At 45.1% G+C, this 22102-nt stretch overlaps 1 protein-coding gene across 1 annotated transcript in view; it reads left to right on the top strand.

The window, feature by feature from the left end:
- Window positions 1-22102, top strand: part of robo3 (roundabout, axon guidance receptor, homolog 3 (Drosophila)) — an 89020-nt gene that overhangs the window by 15400 nt on the left and 51518 nt on the right. Inside the window, 1 exon segment of the mRNA XM_069165162.1 lies at window positions 4185-4511. Within this exon segment, the coding sequence (XP_069021263.1) occupies window positions 4185-4511 (327 nt within the window).

The following is a 22102-nucleotide window of genomic DNA, read 5'->3' on the forward strand; positions in this document are numbered from 1 at the left end:
CCTTTGAATTCCTTCTTATTCAAGCACCTGTAGGATGAACCATTACAACCATTTTCTTATGTCGGGCCTGCACCACAGAACACAAGTGGCTTTCCTGGTCACCTCCTGGAGGTTGGAGATTTATCCAAACTGCAACAGACTTTTGTTTCTTCATCTACCGGTTCACTTGGAGCTCCATTCACTTTAAAAAAAAATATTTTTATTAGTCTTCTTTGTTAAAGAAAAAAACAAAACTACTGTGGTTTTCCAATTCTAAATTATGTTTAGTTGCTTTTTAGACATAACCTGTTAAAGCGAGTGTTTTGTAAATAGTCTGGACTTGTATAGCATATTTTTACATTAGTGGTCTCAAAGTGCTTTAGCGTTTGCCTCCCATTCACAACCAATGTTGGCAGAGCTTCCATTGATGGTGCTCGCTTGCCTCAGAGCAACTTGGGGTTCAGTGTCTCTCCCACAGACTGGATATAAAAGTGTTCGTAGCTACTGGCTCTGAAAAATTAGGCTGATACAGAAGTGCCTTAAGCTGTGCCACTACAGGTTGGCTCCACAAACACTCCGGCTCTGTAAATTCAATAACATTTCTCCACAAAATACTTCGGTGTTGTTAGCTAAAGTCACTCCTTCTTATTAGTTTTCTGGAGGTCCATCTGAAAATAATCCCTCATTTATTAGAAAAGAAGATTCAAGAAGACCTGTGATGAAGGTGCTGGAGAGGCTGGTCTTGACACACCTCAGGCCGCTGGTGAAATCTTCACTGGACCTGCTGCAATTTGCGTACCAGCCTCATGTGGGAGTGGACGATGCCATCATCTACCTGCTGCAACGAGCTCAGTCTCACCTGGATGGAACCGGTGACTCTGTGAGAATCACTTTCTTTGATTTCTCCAGTGCATTCAACGCCATCCAACCACTGCTGCTGAGTGAGAAGCTGCGGGTGGAGGGGGTGGACACGTCCACCGTCTCCTGGATCAATGACTACCTGACAGGCAGACCACAGTTTGTCCATCTGGGCAGTGTGCTGTCTGATACAGTGGTCAGTGGTATTGGAGCTCCTCAGGGAACTGTTCTGTCTCCTTCCTGTTCACCTTCTACACAACTGACTTCCAGAACAACTCAGAGTCAAGACATCTGCAGAAGTTCTCTGATGACTCTGCAGTGGACAGTGTATAAGGGATGGACGGGAGGAGGAGTCAGTGGTCGGTGTATAAGGGATGGACGGGAGGAGGAGTCAGTGGACGGTGTATAAGGGATGGACGGGAGGAGGAGTACAGGGCAGTAGTGGAGGACTTTGTGGAGTGGGGGGGAAGAAATCACCTCCTCCTGAACGTGGCCAAGACCAGAGAGATGGTGGTCGACTTCAGGAGGAAGACGACGGCTCCACAACCGCTGAGAGTTCTGGGAGAGGAGGTGGACATGGTTGAGGAGTACAAGTACCTGGTGTCTCCATGACAACAGACTGAACTGGAAGACCAACATCAACGCTGTCTACAAGAAGGGGATGAGTCGACTCTTTTTCTTGAGGAAACTTCGATCCTTCAATGTGTGCAGCCAGATGTTGGAGATGTTCTACCATCTGTTGTGGCCAGTGCACTGTACTTCGCTGTGGTCTGCTGGGGGAGCAGCATTGGAGCCGGTGACACCAACAGACTTAACAAACTGGTTAAGAAGGCCGGCTCCATTATTGGCTGCAAACTGGACAGTCTGGAAAAGGTGGTGGAGAGGAGGACGCTGAACAAACTATTATCCATATTGGATAATCCTGTCCACCCTCTCCACCACCTGCTTCAGGGACAGAGGAGGACATTCTCCAAAAGATTCCTCCAGCTCCGCTGTCACAAGGACAGATACAGGAGATCATTCCTGATACAGGAGATCATTCCAGATACAGGAGATCATTCCAGATACAGGAGATCATTCCTGATATAGGAGATCATTCCAGATACAGGAGATCATTCCAGATACAGGAGATCATTCCTGCCGACCGCAATAAGACTGTACAATAACTCACCTCTGGCAAAATCCATCACACAACAATAACACTGTTGACTGTGTTTCTTGGTTGTTTGTATATAATATATATAGATATATACTGTATTGTATATACTGTGCATTTTATATTTAATATTTTTTACTGCTATTTTACTGCTATTTTATTGCTTTTCTATTATTCTATTATTATCTTATTGCTTCTGTATGCTGCTGTAGCGAAAAAATTTCCCCTCGGGGATTAATAAAGTAACTACCTAACCTACCTGTTTTTGGGGGCATGTCTGTTTGATTGACAGGCCTGTGGTGCAGTCAGGTTACAGCTATCGGTGGGCGGGACATAGTATCGTCAGGTTTCCAATCAGATTAGTCAGATCCACCGCTGGCTCCTCCCCCAGCTTGTCCAGATATGGTCACTTCCTGCTCCAAACCGCTCCGAACTAGCAAGATGGTGACGAACAGAATCTGAACTGGAGGCTTCATAATGGCTCAATGAAGCCAACGGGTGATGTTGTTGGTTGCCGGTTGGTCTTTCCCAAGGACGCACATGGACAGGAGGAAGCGGAAATCGAACCATCAACCTTTCAATCAGTGGGCAACCTGCTCTATCATCTGACCCACAGCTGCCCATTAAGTCCCTGCTTTAACTGAGCAATGAGTTATTCTACAACGAAAGCATCACAGGAGTGAAACAGAACTCCTGCAATGCTAAACTCTGTGTAATATTGGAGGTCTAAAAGTCCAAAACAGTGAACAACAATCCAACAATTCATGTTTTCTGTCTCCCTGTGACATGCTCAACTGCTTCCGCCAATCTCCTGTTGCGAATGTTCTGAAAGCACAAAGCTGAGTAATACAGCCCTGTATGGCACTGCTAAATGCTGCAGTACCGTGACAGTGAGAAATGGTTTTACTTGAGAAACAGCAGGACTTGCCAGTTGAGTGGGAAGGCAAGACGAATCAGAAATACACTCATGAATGCTGCAACAATCATCACTGGAACAAAACTGAAAAACACTGACAAGGCGCATCTCCTGTCGTTGTTCTTTCATTTGCTCTCCAGGGGGAACTTTCACTTGTGCCTCACGGTGCTTGACTTTGTGTTATTGCTTTTCATACATAATTGTACCGCCAACATGCTGTCATTCAAATTGGAGGAGGAAAGATAGAAGGTGGGGGTGGAGAGAAAAAAGTAATTTTAGTGCTTGGCAAAAATCCTGTGGGAATAACCCCAACTCCATCTCCGTCTGCTTCTGTCTTCCAATCACTTTCTGAAGAGCTGTGTGCAGAACAGTGGACAGAAACACAATACATTTACCATGATTAGTAGTTAACAACAACATTGCACCATGTAGAGCTCTGTAAACCGTTCACAAAACCTATTTAAAGGCTTTGAGTATTTTCTCAAAAGTGAAGTAGATGGCTGTATGTTTTTGATATCTTAATAGTTCTGTAGTTTTGTCAGTCATCAGCTTGTGATCTGCAGTTCTACACATTTACTTCTCGCATGCTTCCCCTCCATTGCCGGGGAATCTGGTTTTAGTTTCATAGATGCAGGATTTCAGAGCATGCCATTTCACACGTCCTCTTGATTTATACTTTGAATGTAACTGTTGAGCAATTACATGACGTGCTCATTTCACACAGCCATGCTGTCAGTGATAAAACAATGTGTTTTCCTGCAGCCCTTCACGCACACAGCTCAAGAGGGTTGGAAATAGAGCCACTAAGTGTGTTTTTGTAAGTTGTGTCGCCCACTTGCCTTTTGTGTTTCATGGCCAGAACTTAAAAAAAAAAAAAAGGCTCTGGATTTTTACGCTCGGTGTTTATGATGGTCCTCACCCTTTCCACACTCTTTACATCCAGAGCCTGGGAACTATCCAAATATGTCACGCTCACACGGTCCAATGTTCAGTTTATATAAAGGTGCTTGGAATGATGTTTCTGCATCGTTTGGCATTATTGACTGAGCAGATACTGAGCTTTTTATAACACTGTTAATTCTGCATATATAGGTAGGTAGGTTTAGGTTTGCTGTAATTATAACCTGAATTTCACTCCTATTGCTGCCACTAAATACTCATATTCAAAAATTATTGTAGCACCATCATTATAACGAAATCCACCACAAATGGGTTCCCAATGATAAACACAATCTTAACCCTTTCTCTCCCATGTGGTGTTGTTTTGTCCTCCAGGATCCCGACCCAGGTTGGAGGATGCTGCTCCTCGGGTCGTAGAGCATCCGTCGGACTTGATTGTGTCGAAGGGCGAGCCGGCCACCCTCAACTGTAAGGCCGAGGGACGGCCGACTCCAATGGTGGAATGGTACAAAGACGGCGAGCGGGTCGAGACGGATCGTGAGGACCCTCGTTCCCACCGGATGTTGTTACCCAGTGGCTCCCTCTTCTTCCTGAGAATTGTACATGGACGGCGGAGCAAACCTGATGAGGGCGTCTACGTGTGTGTGGCGCGTAACTACCTGGGCGAGGCGGTCAGTCGCAACGCATCGCTGGAAGTGGCAAGTAAGTCTCATTGATTTTTATTTTTTGCGAGAATGGCTCAGCTGCTTGGTCATGTGTGATGATATGAATGATTGAAAAGTCAGAAAGTGAATTCTGTACTAATAAAGGTGCAATCGGCAGTTTACATGAGACACTACAATGGTAGAGAAGGAAAAAAGTTGATCCCATTAGAATCCCTGTTTTCATGATCAGCCAGTAGGCACTGAGAATGAGGGTGATTCAAAATATATATAAGTATATGACTATGTAATGTAAGTAGACTGAAATGTGGTACATGAAGGCGTTTCACACTTTAGAGGCTTCACAGTTCCCAGAAATGCAGAGCTGCAGAGAAAAATCACCCACAAAGAAAACAAAAGAGCACGAGAGTCACTGACATACAAGTCTGTGTCAGTCAGAGAAGGTAGTAGAGATCGTCCACTGCTTGTTCACATAACAGGTGTGAAACATCACGCAGTGTGAGAATGAAATCAGAGATAGAGTTCAAGAGTAATAACATGATCTGCACTATAGAAGCTGAGCGGTGCAGAGGCAGCTTCAAAGACTCTGGTCTCTTATCATCGCCTTCACTCGCCTGAGTTAGCTCGAGACGCCACCCCTGACCTTGGTGTCAGATCTCCTGGCAGCTTTCACCCTGAGGCCCCCCAGCCCCCACCTCCCACCCCTCACCCTGCTCTCCAGACTCCGACGCCGCGTCCTATCTCCTCTTGCTCCACAGAGCCCGGACTCTGCCACGCTGTGACCGGGCCTCTGCGACCGAGCCTGTTAATGTAGATGGATGACAGCTCGCTCCAGCAGCAGAGATAACAGTTGTCGCCACCGGACAGGGAAGCTGAAAAAACTGTCTTGCAGGGAGGGGACGAAAGGCCACTGTTAGTTGGCAGCTTCTCACTAGCAGATGTTAGTTCCTTAAAATACAACAAACTCCTGTCAGATGAGGTTCCATCAGACACCTTTTGATTATTTTTTTGTCTTCTCCATAGCAGGGCTGCTTGTGAACAGTAGCTTCGGTGTAATGTAGACAGGGCCAATTAAATGTTGGCTGCTATGAGTCCATTACCCTTTAGTTCTAAAAAGATCCCTGTTAAGTTTAACTTTGTTTTGACAGCAGTAGCAGGTACTTTTATATAAATACAAATATATCTGGGGTATAATTTGTAAAAGTAATTCATAATTTAAAGTAATTAAATGTAGTGAATATGTACTGATCATGATATTGATATCAATAACCAGGTCATACAGGTGAAATACTAAGGAGACAATGAACTTTTGCCTTTGTTATCTTTGCTTATCTTTTGGACACTTTGGACAGAACTGAGTCTTGACAGAACGCTGCCAGCAGCTTTTGCAGGAACACCAGTGAGAGATAAAAACATTTGCTCTAATCCATTCACTCTGGCCTCCCTGAATATTGCCCAGCCTTTAAAACTGAAATCATCTCAGGAATCTCTCATCGTGCTAACACAAACCAGCTGAATGTGCTAAAAGGAACTCCATTCCCAGTAAAAATCGGTGAAACTCGAGACTCTTGTCGAGCACCTTGCGGTCAGGCGTCACATTTTCCTGAAAGGTTTCAGCTCCAAACTTAATAATCAGGCAGAATCTCTCCTGATCGCCTCCTCAGAAAAAAACAGCCCGTGAATCATTATCCATCCCAGCTGGGACCTGTGCAGCTCGCCCGTCACTTTACCTCAAAACGTTCCTCTAGCAGGATGAAGAACGACCTTTCACCTCAGCGTTGCTCTGTTTCGGTATCAACATGAGGAGCTGCAGGGGATTTGACGTACAAGCCGTATGTGGGAACCAGGCGAGCAGAATAGGTGGAGGTGTTGTGAATCACAGAGCTGCTTATGAAAAAGAGCAAAGGAATGGAGCAGCGATAGATGCCAAACATTTCTCGCTCCCCATGAATAATCCCTAATGTTTTTCTCTACAGTTTCTTTGCTCTGTGCTAGTTTTGAGCTCTCCTTTTGAGTTACAGAGACACTCTCCTCTTAATTTGTGATGGGTAGTGCTTAACTAAAACCAAGGACACATTATTTATATTACTTTTGCTGGCACCCTTGAGATATATCTGGCAGCTGCTGCAGGTAACCACAGACTGTAAGCTCCTTTGTAGCCCAACACTGACAGAATGTGAAATACGGCTCTGTTAGGTTGTGCAGGGTCATGTTTGCAGTCAAAAGGGATTCTTTTTAATACCAGTGGACTTTCAGTCTGCAAGGTCATCAGCTCATCAGTCCATCCATGTTTCTGTTTCAGTTTGTCCAGCTTTCTCTCTCAATGCTGCGGTCTATGGGAAGGTGACATTTTCTGCAGCTGTCTGTAAACAAACACACACAGGGACACAAACTTGGCAAACAATAGTTGCTTTCACAGATATGAATCCCTAATCCATGCTGGTAGAAGAAAAACTGTGTGCCTGTCAACACAACCACACTTTTGGAGTATTGCCTCCAGAGAGAGTCAGAGAGAGAGGTTATATAGAACAAACAGTGGCCGGTGCCAAAGCCGAGCCGGTGCCAGCTCCTTCCAGCCCCCTCTGCATGGCACCAATGCGGCCGGAGATAAAGCCAGAGGCACATAAGTCGGCCCCGGGCTGCCAGGGGGCTCAGCATGGCACCAGGGAGGCACAAGATGGCACTTTGTGGCATGGTGTCACTTTGCTCCCCAGCCTGTGACTTGGAATCACTGGGGGCAAACTGAGAAGGCGCTGCACTGTGTTGGTGTGTATATTTGGTATCGGCGTGGGAGCCAACGCAGTGGGAATGGTGGAAGGTTCAGGAGGTTTAACCCCTCACAGTCCATCTGCTGCAGGCGGAGAGGCGTGGAAGGTGATGAAGGCCACTGGGCTGCAGTATGAATGAACTAGCAGAATTGTCCAGTGCTGACAAACATGGAAGTGATTCATTTTCTAGTGTTTTACGTTCGTCTGAATGTTTGTGTATTTACCGAGAGGGGGCAGAGCTTTCCCCATGTTGAATTGAAGCAACAGCCCTTCATATTATCTGTAGTTTAAACATTTTTGATTTTAGCTTTAAAGCGTTACGCCGTCTTAAATATATCTTTTGAAAGTTTGACATCCTGTTAAGGTTTAAAAGATGGTTGTGAAATTTAGATTCCTCACTGACATAGAATATCTGCTGAACTCGGCTTGAATTCAGTCTACAATTCCTCTCCTCCCATTGGATGATTGATTACTGCAATAAAACAACATGCAGTAGTGTTACATGATGCAGAGGTTAGACCTGTTGCCAATGCAAGATTATAAGAAAAAAATGAGGAACAATCTAGAGATCATGAATGTCATGAATGAACATTTTTGGCATTCTTTGAGAGGGTAGTTTTTGTGGACCAACATGTTGGACAGACAGACCAAGAGACCAACTTCAAAATGGTGCAATTCCCCAAAAAATGAACAAAACATAATTTTGTAGGTAAACATCCTTCGAAAGGTGACCTTTGAAAAGGTGTCTTGTAAATCATGAACATCGCTTAAGGGAAGTAATATGCAAAATATTTAGTAGAAAACAATTAATCTCTTTGCACTTAAATCTATAAAGTATTCTGAGAAGTTGCCAGAAGTCTTGGTTGTAAAGAGAGAGGCCATTCTCTCTTTTTTTCTGGATTGTTCCAGTAATTCTTTTGTCTGCTGTGTACTGGCAGATGTTCCTTTCTAAGCATTCATACACTGACAATTGTGCACTCAATCACTGAGGGATAACTTAGGGACGGTTCTGTAGTTACCTGAATAATAGTTTAGTCTTATTAATGATGATATATTTAATGCATTTTTAAGGAATTGTCTTTTCAAGCATCAGCAGATGTAGCTTAGCTCCTGATGTGATGTACAGTAGCTAGTGATAAAGTGGTTCTGCACTTTTAGAACAATGTTTTAAGATAGATGGCTTTTACATGGTACTAAATATTAAAGGAGAGCAGGCAGAAAATCACATCACACTAACTTTGTGAGCTGTTATTTTGTTGTAGAATCAAAAGGGAATGGAAAACACAAACTGATGCAGAGTTTCATCAGATAATTTAATTTCTGTAAGTCTAGCTGTCATCCAGCAATAACCCTAAACATTTCTTCGTTTTCTTCCTTTGCCCTTTTCAGCCTGTATGTTACATTTCGTTACATTAAGAACAGATCCGACATCTCTTCACTGAGTATTTCTGTCCAAAATATGCGACGTGCTCCTCAATCCTATTCGATTTCACGCCTTAAAAGAGATTCTTTGATCCTGAAAATGTGGCGTACACATTTGCTTGCCAGGCGCAGAGGCCAATTCATGTCAGATGCATAAAAGTCAGTCAGGCACAATGGACCTAACAGGCCAGACAGCCATGGGTGGGGATTTGACATTCAGAGGGACTTGCCAGAGCTCCTGGCGGCTTTTTCTTTGAGTGTTTTACACCTCTGACGTTTTTATTATGCCTGCTACGTCTCTAGCGCCTGGCTTTATGGCTCATGAATATTCACGCTGACAGGGGAGGGGAAGAGGTGCTTTTTTTTAAAGGTGGTGGGGGTGGAGCAAAAGGAATTTCAAGTAAATCTGACTGGGGTAACCTCTCGGGGGGTTTTGAAGCCCCCAAACCAACTCACAACGCATTTTTAAAGGTTGTTTGGAGGTCAAGCCTCCGAGGTTCAGGAAAGCAGCTGCCGAGTGGAACTCAGTAAACGAACAGGTGAAGATGTAATGAAACGCTTGTCTTCCTCTGGGTTTGTGTGAATTTCCTGTGTGTGCCTCTGAGTGTGCGTGCGTAAGTCTTTGTAATGGTCGTCTGGACCAGTTTTCTCACCCGTAGTAATCCCAGACACCGGTGTGGGAGAAACAGCTGACGAGCCCTCTCATCAGCTAGATCCTCCTTTCTCTTTCTGTCGCTCTCTCTCTCTCTCTCTCTCTCTCTCTCTCTCTCTCTCTCTCTCTCTCTCTCTCTCTCTCTCTCTCTCTCTCTGTCTCACACACACACACACACAAACACAGACACACACACACACACGCACACTCACACACACACACACACACACACACACACACACACACACACACACTCCTGTCATACTGGTTTTGATCACTGTGCCCCTCTGCAGAAAAATGCATTTCAGGGTTTAGGGATTTGGAAATGAGAAAAGGATTTGGGGGGTTAGGAAAGAGTTCTGGTAGGAGAAAAGTTTAGGTTGGGTGGCTCTGATGGAGGAGATAAAGTGAGCCCCCCCCCCCCCCCCCCACACACACACACACACACACACACACACACACCTCCTCCTCCTGCCCCTCGTCCCTTGCTGCCTGTGCTGTCCTGGAGCTGCCCTCTGTCCCTGTTATTAACCTCAGTGATCTGGACCCATATGGTCTGTTATAGGAGCTCTGCAGGGCGCGCTGTCACACAGCGCAGTGCAGTCACGCTGCTCGGTGCATCTCTGCAGCCGGGACACATACAGCTAAGTGACGACTGACCTGTGATCAGTCTCTGTTTACAGCTGAGGTCACTGCTGCTCCAAACATCAGACAGAAAATAGGTTTTTGAATGAAGCTGTCATGCCACTGAATCAGTAACTTAATGTCACGCCACCGTATCAAACTTTTACCAAGGGAGAAATAATGTCTCTTAATGTGATGAAGGCAAAATGAAGCTGCTGCCTTCACTGTTCCTATTAGCATAAACTGAATGACTGTTAAAAGCCTTAAGCTCTTAACAACAGTTGACGTATTGTGAATGAGCCTTTCTTTAGCTGTTAGCCCACTTTGAAAGAGCTGATATTGTCTGTTCAGCTATTTTGAGATTCTATCAGTTTGTCTATTGACCTGTTAAGGATACAATGCTTTGTCAGAGTCTGTCGGGAAGAAGAAGAGGCTCTTGACCTGCTGAGGTCTAAAATTGAAAATGTAATTGTTTGATGCTTGTCAGCAAAAAGACATCTCATCCTGCAATGAGGTGATTCTGTGGGCAGCAGTCTTTGTATTATTATGTGTATTTGCTCTTTGTGTTTGCTTCTTGCAGATAAGGGAAGTGGACATTAGTTGTAAACAAGTGCCGTCTTGTCATGATAGGACACCAGAATCAGATATTGCATGAGTTAAAATGACAACAAAGAATATTTCGGCATTGATCTGTGAGTAGAGTACACATCCCTGTTGTCGAGTTTTACATTCAGGCCTCCCAGCGTCTCACTGTGCGTCCACAGCAGCATGCCGATGTTTTCCACCCTCATGTCTGAGGCACTTTGTCCAGTCAGATCTATTTGTCAAGGCAGCTACTGTCAGGTCTTATTTTACGGCGATCTCCTGCTCAGGTGCCTTCTGAACAAATCTGCTTCTCACCAGCTGAGATACTGAATGGATATCAGGATACGTGCAGCACATACTGCCCATGAATCAGTTTGTATTCAGCACACTGAGTGAGAGATACAGTAACTCGTTCACCTCTCCCCCTGAACTCTGCAGCAGTGACTCTCTCAGCTGCTTGATGATAATAAGCTCCTCCTGGATGTGTTTGTGTGTGTGTGCATCTGTGTGAGCTCTGAGGTGTGTTCATGCTTCACTAATAGGATTGCAGGTCCCGGCCTCGTGGAGGACAGAGCTGCTGGTGATTCTGATCTCAGAGAGGGGGATCAGATGGCCGGAGTGAGGCCACGGGCCTCTGGCTTAACCCCCTCTGTATGATCCGGCCGTCTGCCGGTCATTGAGCCAGACCCACCAGCCAAACCCTCCTCCAGAGGATAGCCATGAATTAATTAGACCATACTAAAGGCGAGTGCGACCAGCGTGTGTTTGTGTGTGTGTCATAAAGAGTCATCCTCCCGGCTTTTGTCCCACCGACAAAAGCAGAAGGATGAGGGGTTAGGGTGGGTGGTGGGGGGTGGTTTGGGTGGGGGAGGCATTGACAACAGGTGGTGTGAGGAAGAGCATTAACCTCCTCCCCCTCTTTAACGGCAGTGTAGCACAGGGGCCACGGGGCCACGGAGAACAATAAAGGCCCCTTGCTCGAACTGTTGGGTCCAATCACGCCCCATTATCTGTCTGTGCTGCTGATCACACACACACCGTCACACACACCAGACCCCGGCCTCACACACACCGTCACACACACCAGACCCCGGCCTCACACACACCGTCACACACACCAGACCCCGGCCTCACACACACCGTCACACACACCAGACCCCGGCCTCTGCTACATCACTGTGCTAATGGTTGTCTGAAGCTTCTCCTGTGTACTATCGTATCTTTATTTATAGACTCATACTCAAATATATATGAGGTTACTTCTGCAGGGAGCTGCAGTTTGTGATGTTGTTGTATTAGATTGTATTCACGCACCTGCCCTGCAGTGGGGGCGGGACCAGCGATATAGGGATGTAACATCAAACCTTTTAGAATAAAAGTAAATTTGAAATACAGATTTTTATTTCTGTCGACAGTAAGTCTGAATGCATTTTATGAATATCTATGTATTTTTTATGTTTCGATAAAGAAGTTACTTAATTGGGAGTCATTAATCAAGGTGTTACAGGCTGCAAATGATCTCGTTTGGGCTCATTGAGGCAATAATACAGTGTGTGTGTGTGTGTGTGTGTGTGTGTGTGTGTGTGTGTGTGTGTGTGTGTGTGTGTGTGTGTGTGTTGTCTTGTTTCTGGATACAGATTTAGAAAACAAAATTAGAATCAGATTTATTGCCAAGTAAGTTTTCACATGCAGAGAATTTGTCACAGTGTAACGTTGCATAACAATCAAGCCATAAAGAGCAAGAGTTAAAATAAACACGTAACTGTACAAAGTGAGAAAAATACAAAACACTAACTTTACACTAACAGTAACTTACTCCAGTGTGTCAGGCTGCATGCTACAAGATTTTCCTCTAAAGTGAACTTGCATGTGTCTGAGCTGCCGTCTCAGTGTGGCCGGATGTTTCACTGCACAGAGGCAGAAGCTGAACGAGGAGAAGACTGCTATGCTTTTTTCAGTCCTTTGCGGCAGCACCCCTACTGCACCAATGCAGCAGGCTCATTGAAATGAATGAGGAGCCTGTGTTTTTTAATGTGCTCCTAATGTCGGTCTGAATGAGTCAGTGGGGGGTTGAGGGTCCAACGTGATAAAACACAACCAGTACTGAAGAAAGTAGAACAAAAAGGAGGAACGACAGCTCTAATGAGATGCAACAGTGAATGTCGCACAAATATCAGACACAACAATGATGGAGAGAAGAAGGTGTGGTATGAACACAAACATGCAGAGGGGATAGCTGGAAACAAGACCTTCAGTTCATCACAAATAACATGAAGCAGGATCCATCTGGGGAGTTCCAGGCATCATTCATGACAGACAGTGAGTACGAGAGCCCAACACAATCGATGTCTGGTTCAAACAAATCAATCGAACGCAATCAGAGCATTATTGCAGAGCAGAAGAGGAGGATATTACAGCAGCAGAGGGAGAAGCCGCTGATTGCCAGTCTTGTTACAAAGCAGGAAAATCAGTGCACAAGTGGATGTTAGAGCCCCAAATGGAGGATTTGAGGAATCAGAACGATCTTCTATCAATGTTTTCAGGTCTTTGGGCAGAGCATTGTAGTAACTGATCCAGTGAGGGGAGTGATTGGCAAAATCATCGTGTTTATTGAACAACAGATTGTGGTTATTTATGAGCTCCTCCTATTTAATGGGCAGCTCAGTGAAGAGTAGCTGAGGGACATTTGACTATGTTAACCGGACATTTTGTTCATATCACTGGTCAACCTCATTTAACTACCGTACAATCCAATTTATTATGTTCCAATTTATTGCGTTCGTAGGAAAACTCAGTTGAGCCATGAGACGACAAATGCCAATTCATGTGAAATTAATTTTAATCGTTGTGTAAGCCATTCTGCATTTGCCAGCTCATTTTCATCTCTGGACAATTTATTATTGCAGTTGGATGAGTCATCCCTGTTACTTAGCAGTTGGCTCTGCTTGCAGCACGACTCATTCCAAGAAGTTGACATCTCAGCCCAGTAATTGGACATCTTCTCATTGGTGCTGCCCTCATGCTAGATTTAAGTTAAAGTTAAATTTGATGAAGTATATCAGCTATGTCAAGAGAGCTTTTCAACTCTGATGCAGCAACTTGTAAGGGCTTGGTGAGAAATTAATATTTGAGTGACAGAAATAGCAATCTTCTCCAAATCACTGGTGTTAAATGTTAAAACAGCGTGTTATTGAACAGGCTTCCCTCTCTGCATATGAATGAGGGGCTTATGTTCTTCCCTTGAATGCTGAGGTGTGTTTTCTGCTGTAGTTTGTCCTTCCTCAGACCACTGACTCACAGCTGCTGACCAGGAGCAGTCAGTCATTTCTCCATAACCATTTGGCTCCGATCCAAGCTGTTTAAATCTGTACATCCGCCCTTCTCTCCCACACCCAGCACTGTTCACTGACAGGCTAATATATCTCAGGTCATGATATGTGCCGTTGTTAGAAGATAATCAATGTTATTCTCTTCATCTGTGGGTGGTTATATTGTTTTGGCTTATCGCTTTACATCTTTGTTCACTACGGTTTGTCTGGTCTCAGCTTTGCAGTTTCCTGATTGCTAACAGTTGAATCATTGTTCCAGAGGTAGTTTCTCACTTAAAATTAACCTCTGGAACTTTTCATTGACAGAAGCATTCCCCTTTGAGTATTTGGTATGGCTGCAGTAATACAAGCTCTTTGCAGTAGAAGAGGTGTTTCAGGGGGATTTGGGCATATTTGACCTGCCTGCAAGTGGTAAATATGAGGGCAAACAGCTGTGGAGAATGCTTATTGATTTCTACTTGTGTGTATTTGCACAAGATTCATTTCTCCTTAAGACGTGCTCCCACCTATAAGTCAGAAAAGGTCAGTGAACAGGGGCTTAAGTCATTCAAGTGGAGCTAAATGGATTTCTGCTCCAAGATCCATCTGTTTTTGGAGTTTGTTGACAGGGTGGAAAATTGGAACTGTTGCTCTTCCCTCCCTCAGTCACACCACCACCACCACCACCACCACCACCAGCGCGCCCCCACCCCCCACCACCCGTTCAGTGCAGGGGTATGATCAGGCATTGCACACAGGGTAAGAAATGTGCTGGGCGCAAGGCAGGACACAAGGCCAGACCATCTGCTCCAGCCATGTGAACACATTTGCACATTTCTGACAGGAAGAAGTGCCGCATCGGTTGGGCTGTGGCCATAAGTTGTGTTAGTGGACAGAGGCAGCTGACAGAGGGTCAGCTGACACAGAGACTGGCTCGCCTCCACCACAAAGATGCTGATGTCAGAGCGACAATTCACCTTCTTCACCTCTCAGGCTGGCGCCTGAGTGAGGCAGGAAAAGTGGACGGTGTCAGTGAAGCCGCAACTATGCACGAAGTGACAGGACTGTGTGTGTCTGTGTGCGTACGAACGACACCGCTGGCAGTTGAGATAGTGCAGAAAAGTGCTCAAAAACACAGATGCGGAAGCCACTATTCTCCTGTTTTCTATTTTGTTTTAAGCCATTTGTTTCCCAAGGAACATGTCGTGGAATCCCCCCACCCCACCCCCCCAAAAAAAAAAAAAAAGATACAAGAAGGAACACTTATGAGGGCAGACTTGAAATTCAGCATGACACCATGTAATCCTAAAGGAAGTGGGCATTCACTCCGAAAGTAGTGTCAGAGTAAAAACACCCACAGGTGGCACTATTTAGTACAATCAAAGAAGTTTAGTACGCTGTTGGTACTAAGTGTCCTTGGAGAAATTAACGCTCACGGATACTTTGCGTTATATAGTGGCCATCGTTGTTGTTGACAGCCCTGTATCTTTGACGCCAATGCAGTGGTCTCAATGAGGCTGTTGTTTTTTTTACGTAGTGCTATTGTTGGTCTGAACACAGCCTAAATCACCCCGATACTATTTCCCCTGAATTGCCTTATTGTTCGAGTGGAATTCTTGAAGGTGGTCATTGCCACCATCCCACTGCAGTGGTCAATAATTAATGGGTGCAGGGTGGGAGCACCCATTGTCTATGGGCGCCTCTGTCCCCCCCGTTCCTGTTGAGGTCGAGTTAAAGAGTGTTTCTGGTTTTCCAGATGGGTGAACTACAGTAGCCTTGATTGGGCTGGAGGGTAACCTGAGGGCAGGACAGGGCAGGCGGGCTGAGGGGGGGGTAATAGGCTGACGTGGAGCTTCAGTTGCCTTACAATGGGCTTCTCAGCAATTCTCAGTGACCCTCTTACCCTGCCTCTATAGGCTGCACAACGTCGGCCATTACTAGATTAAAGTAATCCTCTTTTCAGGGCCAGACAATTGGTTTATTAGCTGACCACACACAGGAGCTTCGACCACCTCTGTAATGGTATTGTTGTGGGGGACCCTCGGGGTCCTGGGGTAGGTCTTACTGGTGGTGGGGGTGGAAGTGGGGGTGTTGTTTCAACTCTTAGCAATGCTATGCATACATTACCTCTGTGCTACTTCTCCTATAAAAGACTTCACACCAGCCATGTGCTGTCTGTGGTTATGATTTGGCAGAGGACATTTTATGGATATTTGTATGGTGTATACACACCTCATATTCCATATCATATATTAGTTAACATATTGCTTGAATTACAATCAGATTAAGTGCATGTTTGCAAATCCCCCCACCACCCTGTCCACCCCCCTCCTCTTCTTTATGGCATTTAATCCCGATTTTTTTTTTGACTGAATCTCCACTGGTTTGTTTTTGCCAAATGACTCCCATCAAAATGTCGTTTCATCTCTTCTTTTTCTCAGTTTCTAAAGGCATGGCACATTTCCAAGTGAAGCAAGAATGTCCTTTAAAATCTGCTCCAAAATGTCTGTGTTTTTGCTGACAGATCTTTCTTTGTCAAAGAGGCATAAGCTCTTCTTTTTTTTTTTCTTCTTCTTCTTGCGAGCCTGTCAATCAGGCCTGAATGGCTTCGCCTGATAATTTATTCAGCTTTATGAGGAGTGGGGAAACACACTCAAACTAAATTAAGTATTGTCTAACAGTTTGAATATTTCATGAAAAGCTGGTGTAATTTGAGGAGACATGGCGTGTTTCTATCACTATCATTTACATCCACGTCCATGAGAGAAGCTTACATTGGCCTCTGGAACAAAGAGTTGCGGGGCTTCGAGATGCTTTTCCTTATACTCCCTAAAGAATAAATGCCAGATTGAATTGAAGAGAAGAATCATAGAGGGCAAATTCATGACATTTGTATCTCAGAATATATGACAATCATTCTGAAATCGCCTTCGACCCGGTTCTTTCATCATTAAACGCACATTTTAGGATTAACACCTCAAACCAATAAATACACAGACTCATTAAGATGATAGATTTGACATGGAGCAAACATTGAACAGCCATTCACCTTGACCTAACATGTCTTTCCTCTCCAGGGGTCATGGACCCGCACTGTAAATCATCCATTCCTGTTAAGGGACTAAAGAGGAGGAGAAATAAATCTTAAATACCACTTTTTGATAATGTGATATTATTGATCCAAGCCAGGAAATTGTTTTTTCTTGCTCCTCACTGCAGGTGAGAGGTCAGAGGTCACGGTCAGCTGCACAACAGCACCGAGGAGTAGGAAACCAATCATTGTCTTGCCCAAGGACACTTCAGCAGTGTTACCTTGGTTCTCTGTTTGAGGGATGCCTCTCTTGCATCCAGTCCACCCTTCGGCATCTTTTTACTTTCTTGGAGGAAAATCCAAAAGTCTGGAAGCCGCAGTGTTCGTTTAATTCCCAGAGAATTAGAGCGCATACTCTGCTGAGTTTGAGTTGTTAGGGGTCAGTGGGGTCGTGTGCATCCCACCAGGAATTGCAGCGATGAAACACGTAGATGAAAAATTGGCAGGAAAACTCATGGACACACACACACACGCACACACTGAGCCAACATGGCATGCCATGGGAGGTTTGCGGTGGATTAACCTCAAGGTTGCTGGGTGGATGAGCACAGCCAGCACCAGCTCAGAATTGGGATGGGAACCTGCAGCTGAGCCACACATAGGTGAACACTACCCATGCTAGCAGATTGGAAGGATTTACACTGAAATGAGGACAAGTTTGTGTGTGTGTGTGTATGAATATACAGCCGTGTTTGTGTTAACAGTAGACTGGCTTTATCCGTGTCTGTGCACCAACTTTTGAGTTTCATTTTCAGTTGTCTCGGGTTAAAGGGAGGGGTGGTGTTGGGCGGGGGGGGGGGGGGGGGGGCTTTGATTGGGGGAAATTTTTCCTGCCAACCAGTATTTTAATACAGCCTCCCTCTTGACTTGAGATGTGGCTATTTCAACCAAACGGGACCGCCAGGCCTCGGGTTGGTTCTGCTCTGTTTGTATGTGTGTGAAAATGAATGTCTGTCATTTTAAATGTGCTGTTAATGTCATCTTTTACTTTATCATTGGCTTGACTTTAACCTATACACATCACATATCTAAATCACATGTACAAGATTTCTGCTGTCATTGCACCTGTCTAATCTCAGAGCCGGGCAGCGGCGTGTTCTTCCTCTCTTCCTTTTTGTGTTTAATGGTGTTTGACAAACAGCTATTAGGTGCATCACTGCCACCTTCTGGCAGTAGTAACACTTTACTTCCCGGTGCCAGTAAAAATAAGGGAAATAAGACAGATGTATAGTCACATAAACTATTAATTTTTTATTTGTACTTTTTAATGACCATTTGAAAATGTAAAAATCATAACTAATCCATACTTTAGATAAGATTAAATACAATAAGCCCAAACTGACCAATCACAGTCCATGTGGCCATCATGTTGTATCTGTGTAGCTGCTGTAGTTTACATTTCTGAGGATGGACATGCAGCTACAGATTTGCCTTCAGCATAGTCACAGAAGGGTCATGCGTAGTCACCATAGCTATGCTGTAATGAAGTCCATAGCTGTGACCCCGTAACACGAGGCGCATGAATGTAAACATTTAAACATTATTCCAACACCTCAGAGTTACTTCTCTCCATGACAACCCATGGAGAGTGATTGAGAGGGCAGCACAGTGATATCTGCGTTGTATCATACACGTAAATTATTGCACAACCTTGTAAGATTTTCTCGCTCCCTGTCATTTTCAGCAGACTCACATCATTTTGACTTCACACAGTCGAATGAGTCTCCATGGAAAGCGTGAACTCAATTTAACATGTAAGCTTGTTGTCACATGACTGCAGCTCCATGCTAACAGGGTTAGCTGGTTACTTGGCCCAATTGTCCTCAATATCTCCACTTCAGCATTGCAGATGCCTTCCCCCCCCCCCACCCCCCCCCCCCCCCCGCCCCCAATCACCATCACCATCCATTCTTTCCTGTAGTGTCTGGGTGTGATAATGAGCCCTCTTGTGCTGTCCCACTGATGCATGTGGGGCCACAGTCGTTCCAGCTGCAGTCTTAACTGTTGCTAAGTATTACCCTCCCAACCACTGCTTCCCCATCCTTACCACACACACACACACACACACACACACACACACACACACACACACACACACACACACTCACACACACACACCGCCTCCCCCCCTCAGCACGTCTGGGTGTGACAAGACACTGCTGAGGGGCCAGGAGCATTTATGAGCGCTTAAACAGCGGTGAAACCTCGCACCTTGACAGAGAACCTCTATTTTGTTCTTCTGCAGCAGAGGAGGGAGGGGGGTGGGGGGCTTTCTCACATTTCATCACTTAATTCAATTTTGGCCAGTTTTTACATGAATAGACATGATAACATATTAAAAAGCATCGTAAACAAAAATCAGAGCGTGACATGAATATTGAAGTGAAGTCATTTTCTCGGGCTCGCCTGCTGATTATGTTGTAAGGAGAGGTTTATCTATGCTAACAACAGGCTTATAATCTGCTTGTAATGCATCATGGTGACTTGTGGATTTCATTTCAGTGTTATCTGAGCCCAGTGGCTAATAATTGGTTTTCCTGAGGTCCGCTGTGAGAAATGCCAGGGCTTTCACGTAATGTTCATTTGTACTGCAGAGATTTTCTGTCAACTTCTGGCCAGGATCAATTTGGCAAACACTCCAGTGCTCCATCAAACTGATGGTTTGAATTGGGATCATTTTAATGCCTGATCTCACCTCTAATCACACTGAAAGAAAAAATACCGAACATTAACGCAATCTTTAGGGTCTCATTTTTGCCAGCTAAGCATGGAAATAATTTTTCATGGTCTTGTCAGTGTAGCTGGGACCAGCTGCCGTCAGCCCAGGTTTGGTGGCAGCATGGAGGGAGGGCTCTGGGTGAGGGTGCTGGGATTAGGTGGGTGGGGATGGGGCAGTGGCTGCTAAATGGACTCAGCTGACAGGACTAAGCAGCAGCGACAGTGGCCGAAAGGGCTTCGGCAACAAACACGCTGAGGGACAAAAGAAAATGGAGGGAGTGAATTTGAAGGGAAAAGTGCTTCGGACATCGATGAAGAGTGTGTGTGTGTGTGTGTGTGTGTGTGTGTGTGTGTGTGTGTGTGTGTGTGTGTGTGTGTGTGTGTGTGTGTGTGTGTGTGTGCGTGCGTGCGTGCGTGCGTGCTTGAAGGGTCGGGGAAGGCAGTGGAGCTCGGGCCGAGAAGGTGACCCGTCTGAACTCTTTGGAGTAATTGAAATGTCCTCTCGATGTGATTCCCGTTCATTTAGCTGTAATGCTGACTCAATTCTGCTTTCAGCCACACGAGCACACCCAGACAGCCAAACCGTGGTATGCCATTTGCTCAAGGCCATCAAATACTCTCAAGACCCAAATGACAGTGGCACGAAAGACAATAGAATTACACTTTAAACCAGGTCGTTTTTTAGGAGGCGGGATGTTTCAGGTCAACTGTCACAAAGAGTTGCTGAAGAAATGATGAAGGCTTCTTCACAATGTGTGAGCGTGAGTGTGAGTGTGTGTGAGTGTGTGTGTGTGTGTGTGTGTGTGTCGATGCTCTGCAGGGGGGTTACAATCTCCAGTCAGCTTGTAGATTGCACTGAGCCGGTCATATCGGATTCAGACTGTGTTTTTGCTGAATTTGCTGCTGCAGCTGCCGTGCAGGGTATCTGTGCAAGTGTCTGTGTTTGCATTGGGTGGGGCGGGGGTGGGGGAGGAGGTGGGTGCTTAGTGGCAGCTCGGACATCTGTCTCCAACTGTGAGACCCCCACCTCCCTTCATCCTCTACCCCCCCCCCCCCCCTCCCCACACACACACACACACACACCAATATCCTGTGTGGCCGTGTGGTCGGGGTGTGATGGTTGATAAAGATCAGAAGGGGTCCACTCTGGATAATGAGAGTGGCTGATGGAAGGTGGCTTCTAATGGGGGCCCCTGTTGAGCCCAAGGGCCCGGGCAGTTATTGCCTCAGGGAACAGGCTACACCTATAGAGAGAACAGAGATGTGTGTGTGTGTGTGTGTGTGTGTGTGTGTGTGTGTAAGCAGCCTTGATAAAGTGATAAGAAGGCGGTTTGTATTTTGGCAAAAGAGCAAAAAACATCAGTGTGTTTCTGCGTGTGTGTTCACACCAAAGCAGACCGCCGTATGTCAGGACAAGATGTAAGCTGACGGATTGACAGATGACCAGCTCAGTCCCCCCACAACAGAGCTTGAACCTGAGGATGCTTCCCCCCCTTCTCTCTTTGCTCTGCCAGCCAAGGGACCATCCGTCATTCTCTCGCTGCCATCTGAATATTTATTGGTGGGGGGAGGAGGTGGGTTATTGTCACACGCATGCAGCGCTTGAAACATTAATGACAGCGATAAAGCCATTTAATTAAAAGTGAACTGGAGCTTGCCCCAAAGGTGTTTTTTATGTCCAATTAAAGGCTGAAATGATGGCCTGATGTACAGCAGGGTCCTGATACTCTGCACGTGCTAAATCACAGAAGTGTCGCGGCCAAAGATAAATATGACTTCCATACAGTCGCAGACTTTGTTTGGACCAGAACAGATTACTTTCTCAGATGGTTTCATTTTCGTCATGATTCAGTGTAATTTGCAAATCAATCAGTTTACATCACACCCTGATAAATGCTCCATGCATATTGGTGTCGTTTGTTTTTGTGGTTGTCATTGTGTAACGATGCAGGCTGACACCAATCTGATGAATGTGTGTAGTAGACGGTGATGACATATACATTTATTACATTCTATATATTGTGAATTGTCTCTCTAGAAAATTAAACAATGAATAAAAAAAACTATGTTATGGCTTAATGGCTCACTTATACTTCAGCGCCAAAACAGCCTGTTTAAATTTCCCACAGCACACACTGTGTTGATCTATTCCAAGAGCTCGTTCACTCCACATCCCAAAGAATACTACAATAATGCTATAATATGCAACAAAGACAGGCATCAGACCATCACGTCCGAGAAGCTGGAACCAGAGAACGTTTGTTTTTACTTTTGCTTGCAAAATCACATTCACATTAACTGATTATCCAAATAGTCGTTGATTTATTATTATTATTATTATTTTTTTTAATCAACTCCCCGATTCATCAGCTCAGAAACGATCAATGCAAATTATTACAAATCTGCCTGTTTGACTATCACAATAAATTGATATAGATGACAAATCAAATAATTTGATCAAAT

This window comes from Embiotoca jacksoni, unplaced genomic scaffold, assembly GCF_022577435.1.
Source record: "Embiotoca jacksoni isolate LCO1_2020_lvr unplaced genomic scaffold, fEmbJac1.0.p SCAF_33, whole genome shotgun sequence".
In the NCBI taxonomy this organism is placed as follows: Eukaryota; Metazoa; Chordata; class Actinopteri; family Embiotocidae; genus Embiotoca; species Embiotoca jacksoni.